Source organism: Zonotrichia leucophrys, chromosome 2, assembly GCF_028769735.1.
Source record: "Zonotrichia leucophrys gambelii isolate GWCS_2022_RI chromosome 2, RI_Zleu_2.0, whole genome shotgun sequence".
Lineage (NCBI taxonomy): Eukaryota > Metazoa > Chordata > Aves > Passeriformes > Passerellidae > Zonotrichia > Zonotrichia leucophrys.
This window is the reverse complement of record NC_088171.1, coordinates 32,741,454-32,758,827: the sequence shown is the minus strand read 5'-3', so window position 1 is coordinate 32,758,827 and position 17,374 is coordinate 32,741,454. Positions and strand designations below refer to the sequence as shown.

Below are 17,374 nucleotides of genomic sequence, written 5' to 3'. Positions count from 1 at the left end.
AGGTTGGGCACATCTGCCATATTTCTACTGTGGGTGAGCATGTGATCCCAGAGGAGCTGGTTTAGGGAGCACATCAGTGAGGAAAACAACCTCTTCCTTTTTTACTTCTTCCCCCCAAGGTTAGTGTCTTCGTTAAGCCAGTTCCCTGGCTTAAGCCTCCAGTTCCTCCTGTGGGGCTGGAGGAATACTAGGGTGAGTCCTAAAACCAGTGGGACCTCTTGGCTGGGACAAGGCAACAGCTCTCTCTAACAAGGCTGTGAAATTGGCTTGACTATTAATGTCATTTACTCAGACATTTAGGCACTGGTAAACTCCTCCTGGATGAGCAGGTCAGCCTTATTTGCATCTTTGAGGCAGAAGATATATGTAAGGGAGACCCATCAATTCTGTGATCTAAATAAGAGCAAATAGAGCCTGGCAGAGAGGAAGCAATTTCTGTACCATGAGTATACAGAAGGCAGGCTCCAGAGACTAAATAAAGTCCCCATAACTCATGGAACTGAATTCTAGACTAGTCTTTTACAAATAGTAAGGGAATTGGTTTCTCTCATTGAGAGTTCTCTTGCAGGGATTACCTGAATGACTGGAAGCAAGTCATTCACCTGGGATGAGCTGCTTGGTTTCTCCAGTACCAATGCTGGCTGGCACTGGAAGATGAAACACCTCTTTGAGTCAAAAAACCACTGGGAAGGGAACAGAGAAGGTCTTCAGCCCTTGCAGCTATAAATAATCACTGGACCAAAGGGTAACTCGGGCAAGTGGGAACGTGCAGAGGCCTCCAGCCCAGACAGGCTCGGTGCTTGGGGGGTCACACCAGGCTGCTTGGGACTTCCCCCAGCCCCGTCCTGAAAGCCTCCAGGAGGAAGCCGAGGCCAGCCAGCCCCTGGAGGAGCCCGAACCCCTCCTCTGTTCGGAGCGGCCGTCTCTGAGCGCGCTGGCCGCTCTCCCACGTGTTCTCGCCGCGGGTGCGGATCGGTGCGGGGCGCCAGGGCCGGTGGGGACAGCCCGGGCTGCGGATCCCCGAGCGCAAAGGAGTTAACAGGACTTTCTGCCTTTCCCGCCCGCGCCTCCTCCACCCTCCTCATTACCTGCACTTTATCACCGCCGGAGCCGCGGGGCGGGAGCGGTGCAGGGCCGGCGGGGCTTCCTGCGCCGCTGGGGCCGCGCCGTGCGGGGGAAGGTGCGCGAGTGCAGCGCGCTGCGTGCGGGGGAGCGCCCGCCTGCCTGCCCGCCCGCCCGCCGAGTGCTGCCTGTGGGTGGGAGCGCGGCTGGGGCTGGGGCTGCGGCCGGGCGAGAGAGGGAGCGGGGCTGTCTGCGCGCCGCAGCCCGGCAGGGATGCGGCATGGCCGTGGGCTCCGTGAAGATGCCGTCGCCGTGTGAGGGCGCGGAGCTGGCCCGAAGCTGGAGCCCCGGCGGCGGAGCCCAGGAGCCGCCGCCGCCGGTGCAGCTGCGGCAGAAGCTGCGGGAGCTGCCGGCGCTGCTGCGGAGCGGGCTGACGCTGCGGAGGAAAAGCGCGGCCGCCGCCGGCCGGGTGAGTGAGGGAGGGAGTGAGGAGAGAGCGAGGGAGCCGCCGGCGGCCCGGGGCAGCGCCCCCGCCTTGCCCTGCCCTGCCGTGCCGTGCCCTGCCCGCCGGGCTGCGGTGCCCGGGGCAGGCGGGGCCCGCCCGCAGCGCCCCCGGCCGGGCCGCGGTGCGCGGGAGGCCGCGGGATCTCGGCGCGGGGCCGAGCGGGGGCACGGGCGGAATGAGGGAGGGAGGGAGCGAGGGAGGATGCCCGGGCATCACCTCGGCACCCACCGGGAAAGGTGCCTGTAGGACCCCCGGGCTCTTGCCACTGCTGCCAGCTCTGGTGGAACATCTGGTGGAGATACCAGGTTGAGAAAGAGTCCCTGTCCCATCTCCGGGTTCCTCGAGTGGCTGTCCCCCTCTGTCCCTTTCCCCTCGTGCGGGCTGATGCTCTCCGCAGGCGGCAGGCACAGCGCGCCTGTGCTGAGACAGCGGGGAACACGCGCGTTCCATCGGCGAACTCCAGCGTGCCCTGCAGCGTGTGGAGCTGGGATGGAGTGAAGTTGGGATGCCCACGCCTGGCCCTCAACCTCGCATGTCTCCTCCTGACAGTGAGGCCGTGGGGTCAGGTGGGCATGACCGAGATCCCCGTCCAAATTTCTCTCATTTTCACCCATTTTTAAAGAGGCTGGGGGTGTGTCTCCGCAGGGTAGTCAGTGCTCTGGTGAAGTCCAGCGTGACACTGCCGTGGCTGGGAACTGCACTGGCAGGCAGCTGCCCGTGGCTCCGAGCTCTCCCAGTTGTGACTGGAGCCATATCGGGGGATGGCATTGCCATCAGATCAGTGGCACTCAGTCTGGTCAGACCTCACTTGCAGGCCCGCACTGGATTGTAACCCATCTCCTGAGCAGTCGAAATGAGGGAGTGGGTTAATCCACATGTGGTTGGGTCTGTCCGTGTTGGGAATCAGGCGAGCTGCTGTTTTGTTTCAGTGCACTGATAAACACCTGTGCAGAGAGTTGGGGGAAGTCAGCATGGTGTGTGTTTGTACCCTCATCAACTTTGCAGTACTTTGCCCATGTAAAAAAATGATTTCTCTGCATGGGGAAGTTGTGAAATATACCAGGGTGTGAATTTCAAACCAAACTTCCTGGGTGAAGTCTTTGTTATAAGAGGATATATAGGCAAGGAAGATAATTAGGATTAAGGTAGTATATAAGTTCACAGGAGAATAGCTATTTTTAAGTAATGGATTCAGATTCCAGTTTTACAGTATTTTTTTTTCCTCCAGTACATTCAACACAAAAAATAAAGACTGACCTGTATGGAGATGCCTAATTATTTTTATTGTTCTGGTGAATTAGTAATCCACCTGATTACAATGCAAATTGTCCATATGAACACAGAGCTAAGGGGATTCAGTTAAACAGCCAAGTCTTGCTTTGCCCTAGGAGGATATTTGTGACAGATACCCTTCTTCCAATGAAGAAAGTCCTTTTCTGAATTGTGTGGTTAGTTCCTCATTAAAGGCATACTGCCAAAGAAATGGAGCAAGTGTGCAGTGAGGAGGAGAGAAGCAGTGCAGAACTGCTGCTGGTGGCAGCTTTAGTTTGCAGGCAGGTCTGAAACACTGTTTTAACAAAACAAATTCATGGCACCTCAGGGAGACACCATGCAGAGCAGCCTCAGGTTTACTCTGGTGGTTATTCCTCACCACTACTGAAAGCATTTGACAAGTGAGCGGTACAACAGTTACTCTGTAAATATTTGCTGTGGGTGAGTTAACATCCTGGTGAGAAGCCTGGGTAGCTCCTGGGTCATACAGCTCCTCATTTGTGCTTGATGAACCCTTGGTCCTCTCTTGTTTCACAGAGTTCCAGCGAGACTCTGCCTACCTTTGCTGATGTTCTGTGTCATGGACCAGCAAACACAGTGTGATAGATTTAGTGGTGGTGTCATCTATGGCTTCACCTCCCAGTGCCCTGTGGGTCATCTTGTAAAATTTTCTTGTACCATCTGTCTTGCTAGGAAGACTAGAGGGAGGATGGTGAATCTGTAAGGCAGTCTGGAGTCAACCCAGTGATCTTCTGCTAGGAAGAAATTCTTTACTGTGAGGGTGGTGAGACACTGCAACAGATTGCCCAGAAAAAGCTGTGGACGCCCCATCCCTGGAAATGTTCAAGGGCAGGTTGGATAGGGCTTTGAGCAACCTGGTCTAGCAGAAGGTGTCCCTGCTCATGGCATGGGGGTTGGAATTAGATTGTCTCTAAGGTCCCTTCCAACCCAATCCATTCTATGATTCTGACCTTGGATCAGTGGGAGATGCTGTGTAGCTGCAGCAGTGTCTTGGTCCCATGTGGACAGTGGGAATGCTGTGCTCTGCCATCTCTGGGTTTGCAGGGACTATCCTGCAGATGAAATTACTCAGCAGCATAAGTGCCTAGAGGGGTGTTCCAAGGAGCAGGTTATACAAAGAGTCCAGGGTTGTTAATCCACTTGCTCCCTTTGGAGACAAACTGGGCACCTGAAGTGCATGGAGTATCTCCCTGTATGTGTAATCATCCAGGGAGCGGTTTGTTTCTGTTAGTAGTACCCTGTGTTGATTCCTGTCTGCTCTCTGCATGTGTCTTTTACCCCCAGAAATGGACTTTGAAAGGTGTGACACTTCATGTACTTCTATTTAATCTGATTAATAATTTAAACCTGCAGAAGGAGTGTATTTGGGAGAGAAAAACATGTTGGAACAATAAAATGCAGCATTTTTATACTTTCCCTTTTAAACATGACCCTAAAATTTTAAGTCTTAAAATAAGGTTGGACAAAGCAGTAACAATAACATATGAAATAAAGATTCCTTTTTTCCCCCACCTCAACAAAATATTTCAAGTTAATCCAAAGTTAATTTTCAGAAGGCTTTGTTTGCTTATGAAAAAAACTTAGTCTGTTCTTCCTCTCCAGTGACTTTTCTTTGTGCCTTTTTTGCTTGTTCAAACACCAAGCTGAGAGCCTTATTTGTCCAGCTGGTTCCATCAGGAGTGTTGCTCACTTAGGTGAGCTGTTTTCAAGTAAATGCTGACCAGCTGAAATTCTGGCTTGTTTAATTTCCTAGAAAAATATTGTGACCCCTGAACAGGGGTTCTGCTTCTGATGCTGACTTGCTCAGGGGCTGCCTGCAGTGCAGTTCGCCCCCACATCTATAAAGCACAGATAATCTACATGTGTGCATGCCTGGGGACTATGGATAATAAAATATAATGGAAGTGTTAAGGGTATTATAATTGTTTTAAGTATGTACTTCACTTCATGCTGTTCAAATACTTCCTGGGCTTCAGGGCAAAGGAAAACATTGTGTAGTAGAGGGTAGTATACATAGAAAGAATTGATTACATTTTGAAAATCAGTATGGGGTGAAATGAATTTTTTCAATCTGTTTGGACATCTCAGTCCTTAGCCCTTCACACTAAACTATCTGAAAGTTGTGACCAGAGATGGAGATAATTAAAAATACAGTGTAACAAAATTAGATTTCCCTCTCAGTTCAGCGACCTCCAAAACTGGGGAGCAAATAGGTATTTTTTGCTTTCTGTTTTGGGATATGTCCAGTACGAATACATATAAAGAACCTGGAGATGGAAAAGCACCTTGTAGAAAAAGCTGCAGTAACCATCCTACTTGGATGATTCTGTGCTGTGAACAGTAAACATAAATACACTCCACTGCTTCAGTCATTTAGATAAAACAAACACCCAGTTCCTTGTCTAGGGGAGCCCAATGTTTCTTTTAAAGCTTTTGAACTTTGAACTCTGCATTGACTTTGTCCTTGATGGTGTTTTTTTTTCTTAAATTCAGTCTTAGGACAGGTGTAGCACAGTAATCCAAGATAGCATGGATGATTACATTGCATTTGCACAGTGAGCTGTGAGGTGAAGGTTTTACTCATCATCCTCTGCTGGATAAAATAGCAGAAAATGCAACCTTTGCTGTGGTAGCTGGGTGTGTGCCAGAGCTTGTGTAGAGGCAGAGGAGGGATCTGTTGCAGTGGCTCATTGTGCCCTGTGGAACTGTTCCCCTCCACCATGCCCTTTCTCAAATTCTCTGGAAAGACCCTTCTGTTTCCCAGTTTGCCTCCCAGAGTTATGTGTTACGTGTAGGAGGCATGAGTACTTTGCTTATGAACTGTCTTTGCTGCTCCTCCTGCTGCCTCTTAAAGATATCTTCTTCTCTCTCCTTTTCTCCTGTGACTAGTGATGAAATACAGTTCCATGCCTCTGGAAGCACCAGCAGGGAGCTCTTGCAGGCCACTCCATCATGGTAAAACTTATTTTCACCACACTCAGTTTTATTCTTTATGGACCTGGAAGTGCTCAGGAGGAGGAATCATCTTGCACACACAGAGGCACACACCTTTTTAATCACCTCTTCTGCTTTCTAGGTTCACATTTACACACAGATAAATACTGTTATACATGAGCAGCAATGTTGCTCTTTGTCACAATAGTGGATCTGGAAAAAACCCTATTACCCTGATCTTGTGAAAGATCCTGCTGGTCTGTAGAAGCCTTCATCATGGATGTACCTTTTGGCTTGATCAAAGTTGAAGAGGTATTGAAGAGACTATTTTCTCTTTTGAGACCTTGTAGTTACTTTTGTGAGGTTCCTAGAGGACTTTGTCCAGGCAGATGTTCTCAGACTGTCTTCACCTTAGCTTTCTTTTGAGCAGCCACTTTGCTGTATGTTTGTCAGGATGTAGCTGGCTGTAGGGTTACAGGTTGAACATAAACTACAGAAGCTGTGGTACAGCTGCTAAAAGTCTACATGAGTTCAGGGTGAATCTGGAGAAGTTCATGGAAGAGAAACGTACTGAGGATACATAAACCTCATCAGACACAGAAGGTTCCCAAGCTGAAAATAGCTGGAGGGTTGGAGTGCATTAGGGATATCTATCATGTATTCTGGCACTAGCAGTTGTCATGCTGTTGGAGACAACTCCTCTTTGGCAGAGGAGAAAAATCAAACTATATGCAATCTGTTTTAATTAAATGAAGCATCAGATCCTCTCAACCTACATTCTGCTAAACTTTTCTTCATCTCCTGTTAGGGGCTTTCAGTTGCTTATGTCATCCAAGTAGCTATTCTCTAATCAATTCTTTTGGCAGCTGGGGAGACTATAGTGTTGTTGATGAGGTTTTGCCAGGACATTAGAAACTGGCAGCTGGAAACACTCAGAATTTACTGTCCTTCCCTCCATGGCTACATCATGGTGCTGGTTGATATTCGTGTTTTGATTGAGCTGAGCATATAGATCTGCTCTGTACTCAGATAATCCTCCTGCAAATGACTTGTAGTCATTTATGGCAGTCCATATCCTTGTTGGCAGCTTCTCATCTTCGTGGTGCCTGAGTGACCTTGTACTTCATGCTGCTGAATTACACTCTTTTCCTAGTATTGCATTTCACGAAGGCTCCTAATCTTCCAGTACACCATTCTGTTTACATGGGTTTTGACAATACCTCCAATTTTGTGCCATCATCACATTTCATTAGCAACTTTATGCTCTTTTTACCAGTCTTGCTAATGAGAAGAAAAAAAATCATAATTATTTCCCTGATATCTATGTTTTTATATACTATAGAGACTTTAATTTTGACATTTCTTCTGCATTTAAAAGATGCAGCAATGTTTTGTGTAGATGCTGTACAGGCTGAAATCAGCACACAAAAGTGCTGGATTGACTCTGTGGGTTGGAAGTTTTATTGTCAGAAGTATTATTGAAGTTGATTGATTGATATTGGTGACATTTTACTTTCAAGTCTGCCACAGAGGTTCTACTCAGTAACTTAATATCCCCATCACTTCTGCAGCTATTAAGTGACTAAAAATAGTTGTGGTAAGTAGTCTTGAATTTTTCCTATTGTAACCAGGATTATTATGTATTCCTGTTAGATGTATTCGATTAAGATAATTATCCTTCACATATCACATATAGTATCCTTAAACTTGTCAGCTCTGTGATTGGTGACACATGAATTATTGAGCAATGGATAAAATAGCTTTAGCAACAGTGGCCATGGTAGCTAGTGGGAAATTTCAATGCCTCATGTGTTTATTTGCATAATAATTTGTTTCATAGTCAGTCTTCAGTAAATTATTAAATTGATAATACTTCTTAATTAACCCATGTGTTATGACATCTGAGAAATTATGCCTGGATTTGATTAACTACAGTTGAATGAAATGGAAAGTAAACGCATACTTCTGCCCTAGGAAATAACCTAGTAAGTTTTGCAGAATGCAAAGCTATTTTTCTCCCTGAGGTTGGGGATTAGCCTGATTGACGGGATGATGCCCACTGCCTGTGGTCTTACACTGGTGCTGGGAGTGAGGCTTGCAATTCCTGGACTAACAGACAGTCAGCTGCTCTTAAACATCCCTGGGAAAGTCCAGATGCAGCATTAGCTGGTGCCGCTGCCAACACATGGGGAATAGGTGCCATCATGTGGCTTGTGTTCATGGGAGCTGCATAAAATCAACACAGATTCCTCGACACACCAAAAATGCTTTAAACTATGGGAGAGGCTCTGTTTCCTTTCTCTGCTTTGGTCCAGAGCACATCCTGATAAGCCTCTTTTTGACCTGCCTACCATAAACCAGACTTGACTGTAACCCCTTTCCCGGGCTGCAAATCGGGCTCCAGCTGAAAATACCTTGAGCTCATTTTGCTTGTGCTCAGACTTTAAATGCCTATTGTCTTGTGTTGAAAATAAAGCCTTCAGTTAAGGACTGCAGAAGCAAGTTTGATCATCCTTGAAGGTTTCTTCTGGTTGGATCCCAGTGTTTTCACTTTTGGTTTTGCTCCCCTTCCTAAGGGATGTAGCTTGCAAATCCTCAGATGTGGTACTGCTGTGTATGGCTTGGAAACCTATCAAGGAAGTCTATGAAGGAAATAAGATCAACTCCACTGGAAGTAAAATTAGTGTCTTTGCAAAATTTCTGCTAGTGGTACATCCTGTTGAAATTCTTGATTTAAAGTGAGCTGATTGCATACTTACAGGAAAACAAACAAAATTAACTTAGTGGAATTTTGCACTTTGATTTGCTTGGTTACAAACCTGTACTATTGGTTAATTCAGAGTAGATTTCCCAGCTGCCAGGATGAATGAACAGCACCATACTGTACAATTATGACAAACTCTGTTAAGATTTGTATTCAGCTGTTGTTACTTGTATGTCCCCAGTGGCTTGAATTCCATTTGTGCCGTGAGGAAATTGCAAAATAAGCTGTGCATTTTTATACTGATGAAAATGCTGAAAAGACAATGATAGCTTTTCAAAAGGGCAAAAGAAGAGAAAAAAAAAAGCAGACTATGTTGAGTTTCTGGGGTATAAACTTTATCCATGACACCTTTTTATTAAAACATTTTTTGGTACACCTGTGTTTTTGGCATGAGTTTAAGGATAAAAAAGAAGTCATTTGGGCTCTAAAGTTAAAAGCCATGGAAGCAGGATGTGAGTATTTGCAAATTCTAGGCATAAAATGCAGTAGCTATTCATAATTGTCACAATGTCTTTTAACTCAGTTAACTTATTGTTTGGTTTGGGTTAGTCTGACCTTGTAAAATGATCCTTTTCTAGACATTGTATTAAGCTAGGGTCAATTATTAATAATTTAAATCCTGTGGTATACAATTTTTTCTGATTAATTCATTTTTCGAAAGATATTTTCTTACAGAGAGACTCAGTGGTCTAACTGATTAAAAGTCAATATTTTTTTTACTTTTAGTGCTAAAAGAAAATATTCTGCTGATTGGAGGAGAAAAAAGTCCTTCAGTCTCTATAAATAGTAGTAGATGTGTATTCATAGCATCAGTAGGGATCTTCTGCCTTCAGTTTTAGAACTGAATTAACCCGTTAAATCTTAAAATGCCAGATTATTTCCTTTTTTGAAATACTGATTGTGAGGAATGCAACTTTTTTCCCCTTGTTGTTGAGGACACTGCCTTTCTTTCCCTGCTTCCTAAACCTCATACTCAAGCCTTTATGTAACTGAGACAGACATAGGATACATGAGTTAGAGCGATAAAGAAAGGAATAGTTGAGAGTCTTTAGTTTAATTATGGGGTGTGTTTTATCTGTGTCTGTGTGTGTGTGTGTGTGTGTGTTTTATTGTGGCAGCTTCTCCAGCAGCTGCCCCTTCTGAGCCTCTCTGCAGGTCGTGCATGTGTCAGTATCATCACTCTGACTGTGGAATGAGTGGCACCAAGCAAGGAGCAGTGGCTGCTTGAATTGATACCACCGGTGGAAGAAATGTGTGTCAAACCATGCCCTCCATGATGAAGTACATGGTGTGCAGTTTGTAGGTCAACATTGAGGAGGAGGAAGGAGTATTTTGGGTTAAAAAACTGAAACAAACAAACAAAAAAGGACCCCAAAACTCAAATCCCACAGAAAAACCCCAACAGAAAATTGAGGTCCAGACCACTTGTGAACATCAAGGATTTATGATGTGGCTTGGGGGAGAGAGAGAGAGCACAGGTGTTTGGGGCTTGTTTATACATTTTTAAAGATGATAGGCATTTAATTGTAGTTTTCTGGCCAAGTTCTCACCAAGAGAGCTGGACCCAGTGGACCTAAAACACTTTGTAATTTCAGATGGATGTGGCAATCATTTGCTGCAATAGACTGCTACTGCACACTGCTGAACAGATGCTCCACTTCATCCCATAGGTGAATCCAGTTCAGTGATACATCAATTGATTTTTAAAAGATGGAAAGAAGGGGAGGAAAAACAATGCACACACACACAGCACTGAAAGTTGCAAAGCTGTTGTTTATTGGGTGGCTGAAGGAATGAGACAAAAGTATCACTTAGACCTGCTCTTGATCCCAGCTCATGTACAATCCAGTGCTTTGTTGTGGCCTGTCGTTTCTGCAGCGCCTGAAGCCTCCTGACAGTAAAAATAAATCTGGGGGTGTGGGCTGTGAGTCTGATGCCGTGTCTGTGTTGCAGGACAAACTGTGTTGTGTGGTGTTTGCTAAGGAGGGCTGTGGGAGACCCAAGCCCTAAAAGGAACAGAGGCAGAATTGAGTAGTTAGCTGCCAAAGAAGAAAGAGGAGGACACAACCTATCCCAAGCTTAAGTGTGTTTTGACTTAAGCAGGATAAATTGTAACATCTGTCACGACTAGCACTGATTTGCATGTGGGAATACTCTAAAGCAGCCTTCCTTGCATTTTGTTGGGCAAAAGTTATTTAAGAAACAAAAATTAATAGTCCTGTTAGATTTAACTGTTATAAACACTTTTAAAAACTTAAACAGAGTTAAATTCCCATTGGCCAAGAATGGCATCATTATGTAAAAGCTGTAATTTTGATACTTGAAAAACTTATACCATGCAAATCATCTTAAAATTATACTCTGTCAGCTCAAAGAGTGTCTGCAAATCATTAAAAGACCTGTTCTCTTTCTTCCACAGGTATAAAAGAGATTGATAAAAACACTCAGCCTGTTGGAGCACAGTAATTCATAAATAGTATCTGTGTTTATGGCTTTTGATGGCAATTGCTGCAACAAAATACATAAAATGCAAAAAATAATAATGGCAGTCAAATTAATATGTCTTTATTTATATTTTTACTATTGCACTGAATAATACTAAGGAACATTGAGCAGATATTTAATTTCTTGTTTTATCCTATTAAACAAAACAAATGAATTTCAGATTAGTTTTACCAAAGCTATTTATCTAATTATGGCTTTCACTGCACTTGAACGAATGGTTGCAAATCAATAGGTCTCTTAGGTTGCCAGGACATGCATTAATATTGGTGAGTCTCCAAGCTGAATAGCAGGAGTGATGTCTCTTTGTTATTTTTCATTTCAGATATCTGTCCTCAGTTCATACAGTGGATGCATAAACTGAGAATTTACCTGAAGGCTTGCTTAAAGAGTTCCATTTATAAACTAATCATTTGCAATTGTGGCAAAAAATATTTACACTATACTGGTGGAGGTTTTATTTGAGAAAACCCAAAGCAATTTTTTCAGAGAAACCTAGAGTAGATAAAAACATACTGTAGTGGGTCAAGATGATGGTTCATCTAGTCCCGTACCCATAAGTTATGAGGTTAATCTAACAGGTAACAGTTTCAGCCATAAATATGTTTCTTGTGATTTCAAGAGAGTATGTGGACAAATGTTGTATTGCCTGTCTCCCACACTTTTTTTGGTTTTGTTTTGTGTTTTCTTTTTGGTTTTTTGTTGTTTGTTTGTTTTCCCCCTAGTTTCAAATAGTCAGATGGTTTATACTCTGGTGCTGGGGGCATGTTAACATTAACCATTTTAGTTACAGCTTTTCATGTTGTGCATCTGCAAAGCCAGTCTTTTAATGAATCTGTATAGTGTTTTGTTTTCAGACTTATCTTGGAACATAAATTCACAAAGCTTCTCTGTGGGGTCTGGTGACAATAACTTTACAAGGGAAGGAAAACTGAGTTTTGTTTAATTCTGTTGTTGGTGAAAACATTTAGTTTTGATCAGTTTTGAATATTCTACCTTTAATTTCAGGGACTCTTCCTCTGTTCCTATGAGGCAGGGAACTTCCAACTTCTGTACATGTAACTTTTTTATTCTTTTTTACAGCTGTTTTTCAAGCAAGCAATTCCAATCTCACTAGATGACTCCCTCCATGCTGTAATCATTTTTGTTACCTTGTTTTGAACTCTGTCTGCTTCTGCAGTGTCCCTTTGAACTAGTGATGGCTTGTGCTGAGTGTAATATCCTAGATGAGGCTGCACCACTGTTCTATATAAATCATGCAATTTCCTCCCTCTCCCCATCATGTAGGATTTTCATCCTGACAATCTGCTATCTCTGCAGAGCTCCTGGGGCCACTGATTAGTTCTTCACACAAAATGTCTTCCCAGCCATTCAGATTGCTTTCTTTTAGCTGATATAAATAATATAAAGCAGCATAAATTGTCAGCATACTTTTCCTTGCTTTTGATGTGGATAAACATAATTTAGCACTGTTTACTTGCCTACCTTGACTAGGTCTGTTTGAAGTTGTTTATAAGCTTCTGATTGTGACTAACCAAATTTGTGTGAACAAAATTTGCTTATCTTGATGCTGACATCATAAATATGTTTCATGAAACAGCATCCAGCCTAGGATACAATACTGGGGCATCTTTATGTTTTCTTTTTCACAATGAAAACAGTCCATTTAATCCTCTTCTTGTCCTTGATTATTTCTGTTTTTGATCAACCACACTGTTTTGTCTACACATTGAAGCTTGCTTTAGCTCCCTTTGAGGAGTCTTCTGTGTTAGGGTGAGTCCATACTGTCCTTGTTGAAGCTGGAGGTACAGCTGTGGAGTGTTTCTGTGTTTCTCTGAACATAGGAGAAAAGCAGAGAAATGCAGCTGATAGCATGTCAGTCTTGAGTTTGTTGCAGCATGCTCTGTCAAAGGCTTTGCTGTTCTTCTAAGGAATGTAAGAATATTCATGACCAGTGAAGCTCCTGTTGGGTGGGTGTACAAGTGTTTGGGAGGTTTTCCACAGACTGGCAACCATCAACATTGTCAAGTAATCTCTGAGCAGAGCTCTCTGCAAGGGTATTTCTTGACTCTGTTCCTATCACTATTTTCTTTAAAAACTCTAGTGATGGAGCAGTAAACAAGTTGTTAAGAAGTAGCTACTGCTCCAATACATCAAAGAAGAAAGACCAGTAAGGAAAGGCATAGTTTTTGTTCTTTTTAAAATAATTTCTTTTTGTTTTTTCTGCTTAGGCAACTTTATGGCAGAATTGCTACTAGGAACAAAACTATATAACAGGTAAACCAACAAAGAATTTTGAAGAATGTCACATTACAGACATTTGTTCTCTATTCTTGTAAAGCACTTCATTAAAAACAAAGATACAAAATGTCCTTGTAGTGAGTAGGCTTTAGCATTTAAGCAGAAAAGTGTAGCTAACAGAGCAACAATGCTATTAAATGAGTTGTGGTCTGATTAAAAACAGTATGAACTTAGGATCTTTGAGAATACATTTATTTTGGCTGTAGAAAAGTACCTACTTCAGTTGTTTATTAATAGCAAAACATGTTACAGGAAAATTTATGGCAGGATGGTGGGAGTTGATAAGGAAACATCACATTTGCCCCTTATGTAAATAAAAATAATTCCAAGAAACTATCCAGAGGCAACAACTTCATGTTAAAAACTGTCCCTGGTCACTGAAAAGCTAATGGTAAATTTTGTGAAACTTCTGAAACTGGATTTCACATTTTTTTAATTTGAGTTAAGCAAGAAAACAGACTGCATCTTTATCCCTTGCTTTAGCAGTTCTTGGTGTTATCTGACTTTTAGAAACAAAGCTAAATGCTGAGGGTCTGTGACTCATCTTCTTTTCAGCCTGAGCCAACTCCAGCTTCAGTATGTGTATGCTTGTTTCTTTATACCATGACTTTTTCCCTCCTAAGTTAGTCATTGTTATCTCTTGGCACAAGTGAAGAGGTTAAAAACATCAACAAGCATGAGGCATGCTAAAAACATGCAAACAAACCTCCCAAGTAATCTTCCAAATCCCAGAGTGTTTCCATTCCCATTACTTTGTTGTTCACGAACCCATCTGATCTTTTGATCATATCCTGATGGAGGGAGTGGGGAGGTGAATTCCTAGGCAAGGGTTTACTGACCAGGAATAATGTCCTAGAGACCCTCTTCAGTTAACTTCTGCTGGTGTGTCCAGCTTCCAAAAAGGACATTATGACATTGCATAAAGAAAAAGCAGAAAATAGATTAGATAGAGCTGAAAAATTTATGTTGATTTTTTTTGAAAGCTTTGCATTTTGAAGAAGTCTCTGTGTGTATATATCTATGTACCAAACAGTTTTGTAAGCTCCTTTTAATTTTGGTACAGTTATTTCTGGTGCTGGACAAGCTACCAAATAGATAGTTAACCCACAGGCTTAGGCTGGTTTGGATAAAATGGATGAATGGATGGTGATTTGTGATGGTTGTTCCATTGAGATAAGGATGGTTTGAAGTAACCTCTAAAAAACAGTGTGGGAAAGGATGGAGCAGTGAGGAAGGTGATGGGAGTGAGCATCAACTGTTTTTTGAAGACAGAGTACCTCAAAATGAAGGTCTCCTGCACTAAGTGGTGATTTGCCATCAGTCTGCTCTAGAGCCAGACTTTAACCCCTGGGTTGTTTGTCCTTGCTGCAGAATATGTGATGGAGCTGGATGGGCTTTGGAGATTGTCATGGTGAAGAGTTTGAACAGAAATTGCCTACTTTGCCCAGGCTGCTTTGCTGAATTCATGAGAGTAAACTGAATGTCCTAGCAGTCTGTTATGATGTCACTGACATCTTGCTTTTTGTTAGTGTTTCTGGGAACACAGATAGAACATCTCTGTTGCTCTCTGACAGATCAGTCACTCTGGAGGGAGCAATGCCATACACTTTGGATAATTTTTCTTTCCTGATTTCAATCTAAATTATAATTTTCCATGTGCATATTGCTTGAACCAACTTTTCAAGACAGCAGTTCCCCATCTCTCCCACCTGCTTTGCGTAGGTCACGAAACATTTGCTGACTTAAAATGATGTTTATTAGTGACTTTGAGAACTGAGTAGGCTGGTAACTAGGATACAGTGGGTAAGTGAAAGGAGGGTAGCAGCATTTTGAAGTGATCATTGTTGCAAGCATTGGCTGTGATGCAGAATATCGAAGAATAAGAGAGTGAAGTCTCTTTGCCCCTAGGTCTGAAAAAATGTGGTCAGTATTTACTTGCTTTTATTCTGATGGGACAATGCATGCCCTCAAGGATCTTAGGATAGAGATTTAACATGATGAGGCAGAAGAAGGTTGCTCAGTTCTATGTTGTTGCTTTCCATGGGTAGATAAAGGAGGACCCTGAAGAGCCCTGGACACTGGTCCAAGGGCAAGAAGGGTGCAGCTTCAAGCAGCACGCAAAATGCATGAGCTGCTCCTTAGTCTGGTAACCAGAAGCTCCTCCAAGTGTGCTGTTCCTAGCACTGGCTGCCAGGCCTGGCTGTCCTCAGGTGGTGGAAATGTGACCCTGTAGACAGGCAGTGATGTGTGAGTCCTTTCCTCTGATTGTACTATGGCACCAGCAGACAGTTCTGCTGGCTCTTTGAGGTTGCTCTGTTCAGGATACACACAGCTGCACTTTGGCTGTGAGTAATGCAGAGGCTATTCTGCTTTTCTTTTGTATGCCCTGGTCACATAACTGATAAGCAAGCTCCTGTTCACATTGTGTCCCTCTGCTTCACTCTTACGTGTTCTAATGAGCATTTCTTTAAAAATAGTTACAGTGCTACTGCTGCTGTCTCCAGTGAGGGATGAGGTGCTCTCCTGGGTGGTTATCTCAGATTCTGCAGGTGCAGGCTGCCTCCTGTATATTTTGAAGCAGCCTTGAAAAAGTCATCCTCAACTTTCAAGCCAAAAAACTACTGGTTTAAAACAACAGTTCTCTGGAGGAGTAATTTTCCTTTCAGCACCTGATGTACAGAGGTCTTTTGAAACCTTAGAGAGTTCAGCCTCTTTGGCAAGAGACACATCTTACACAGACATGTGTGTTCAGTTTCATAACATGCAATTCACCTCAGATCCCTGCTCTGCTGTAATACTGTGGACTTTTTTCCACAGCACACATGTTTTTCATGCTAATTAGACTCAAGCAGTTTTCTTCTTTTGCATATGCTTTTGAGTATGAGAATAAGATTGACTAGGATATGGATATCATATGGTGGGACTTCTGTTGGGATGGAAAACTAGATAATAGTTGCAAATGTAATTAAAGGTTAATTAATTCAGATAATTTAATCAGATGTAGAAAAATCTTCTAATCCTTTGACTCTCAAATTGTGAGGATTTTTTTCTCTTTATGGAGTAGCATCTTTCTTTTGTAGGGGAAAATGTGCCTTGAAAGTAATTTAAAGGCTTTATAATGCATTTTTTTAAATGGAAGAAAGGATAGGAACTTTCTGCTTTAAATGCCAGGTCTAGTTTTGCTGGAGGGAAATTATTGACATCATGGGGAACAACAGACTGATGTGGGACAAATTGAAGCAAGATTTTTTTGTTTGTTTGTTTAGTTAGGCTGCCTAGAATAGTTTTTTCACAGGTACTTTCTCCACAAAAGATTTAATGCAACACTGTTCGATACATTCTTTTTCTGTGAATTTGAGTGGGGTTGTCATTTCAGAGGATGTTAATCTTGCCATAGTATCTTCTCCAATTTTGTGGCTTTTTGTTTAAACTGACTTTGGCTGTACATCTGAATGTAGTCTAAGCCTGAGGAGAGGTGCAGGGATCACTTCTGAAGGCCCATGCTGTTCTGGAAATAAGTAACAAATGCAGAGAGCCCTAATAGGACATATTTCATTTGTGATATTTTCAAATGTCTTTTGTTGGACCAGGGCCCTACCTTTCAAAACTGGAGGTCAAAAAGAGAAAATTCCCTGGTACCAGCTGGAAAATCTCAAGAGATAAAGAAAACCCTTCCCCATAGGGATCAAACTTCCTACAGCAGTAGGAAGAAGGACTTGTAGGCTTAATTATATTTAGAGTGACTAAATCTGCAGCAAGAAAATTTAAAATAATGCAGCATAAACCTGATTTGACATATCCATGTGCTAATAATATCAAATGTGTGCAAACAATTGTTTCTATGAATAAAGAATGAAAATAAAGATATATATCAGAAGAAAGGCAGGTAATTAAATTTAAGGATAAAGAATATAATTAAGGAAATATGCCTCATTAGGGTGAAAGTCTTGCCTCACTTGAAAGGCTGTGTTCCTTTCTTGAACCTATTTTCACAAAGGAGGTTCCTGTCTAAA

General features: G+C 42.7%; 1 protein-coding gene across 1 annotated transcript in view; it reads left to right on the top strand.

Annotated features, from left to right (window-relative positions):
- Positions 1-1,174: 1,174 nt before the first annotated feature.
- Positions 1,175-17,374, top strand: part of RAPGEF5 (Rap guanine nucleotide exchange factor 5) — a 156,854-nt gene continuing 140,654 nt past the window's right edge. Inside the window, exon 1 of the mRNA XM_064704463.1 lies at positions 1,175-1,531. Within this exon, the coding sequence (XP_064560533.1) occupies positions 1,343-1,531 (189 nt within the window). The 5' untranslated portion in view covers positions 1,175-1,342. The remainder of the gene's footprint in view (positions 1,532-17,374) is intronic.